The following is a 629-nucleotide window of genomic DNA, read 5'->3' as shown; positions in this document are numbered from 1 at the left end:
GCCCCCTGCCCCCAGGGCCAGCCGCTCAGGCTGCCGCGGGGGTGTCTCTGGCGTACTCGGCGGGCCGGCGGCCAGCCCGGGGGACAGCTCCCCGGGAGGCTGGCCCAGCTGCCCGGGGCTGGACGACGGGGACCTGGCCGACGGCGGGGGCGGCAGGAAGGGCTCCGCGAGTCCCAGGCCTCCCCGGGCCCCCGGCAGCGGGGGCGGCGGCTGGCTGGCCTGCGGGGAGCGGGCGCCCGGCTGCAGCGGGGTGAGCAGGGGCGAGTCGGACGAGGACAGGGAGCCCCCCAGCGCCTTGTGGAAGTGGCCGAACCCGGCGGTGGCGGCGGCGGCGGCGGTGGAAGGCGTGGGCGCTGGGGAGGAGCCGCGACCCCTGGCGGCGGGGAGGAGCTGGACGAGGGGAGGGAGCGGGCTCAGACCGGCCGGCGCGGAGAATCCAGCCAGTTGTTGGATGTGAAAGGAGGAGGAAGACGGCGTGTCCACCTGGGACGGGCTGCTGGCGGGCGAGGCGGAGCCCAGCGCCGATGGGATCAGAGACTGCAGCCGCTTCAGGTGCCGGGGCGTCTGCCCGGCCCCGAGGCCGCCGAGCCCGGGCCCCGGGGGAGGCCGGAAGATGGCAGCCGGCAGGC

General features: G+C 78.4%; 1 protein-coding gene across 1 annotated transcript in view; it reads right to left on the bottom strand.

Annotated features, from left to right (window-relative positions):
- The window catches only part of HCN4 (hyperpolarization activated cyclic nucleotide-gated potassium channel 4), a 97,894-nt gene that overhangs the window by 704 nt on the left and 96,561 nt on the right, over window positions 1-629 (bottom strand). The window contains 3 exon segments of the mRNA XM_010831421.1: window positions 35-368; window positions 371-404; window positions 406-629. Of these exon segments, the coding sequence (XP_010829723.1) occupies window positions 35-368; window positions 371-404; window positions 406-629 (592 nt within the window).

The sequence above is a fragment of the Bison bison genome, unplaced genomic scaffold (assembly GCF_000754665.1).
Source record: "Bison bison bison isolate TAMUID 2011002044 unplaced genomic scaffold, Bison_UMD1.0 scf7180017864526, whole genome shotgun sequence".
Lineage (NCBI taxonomy): Eukaryota > Metazoa > Chordata > Mammalia > Artiodactyla > Bovidae > Bison > Bison bison.
This window is presented reverse-complemented; position numbering and strand designations above follow the sequence as displayed.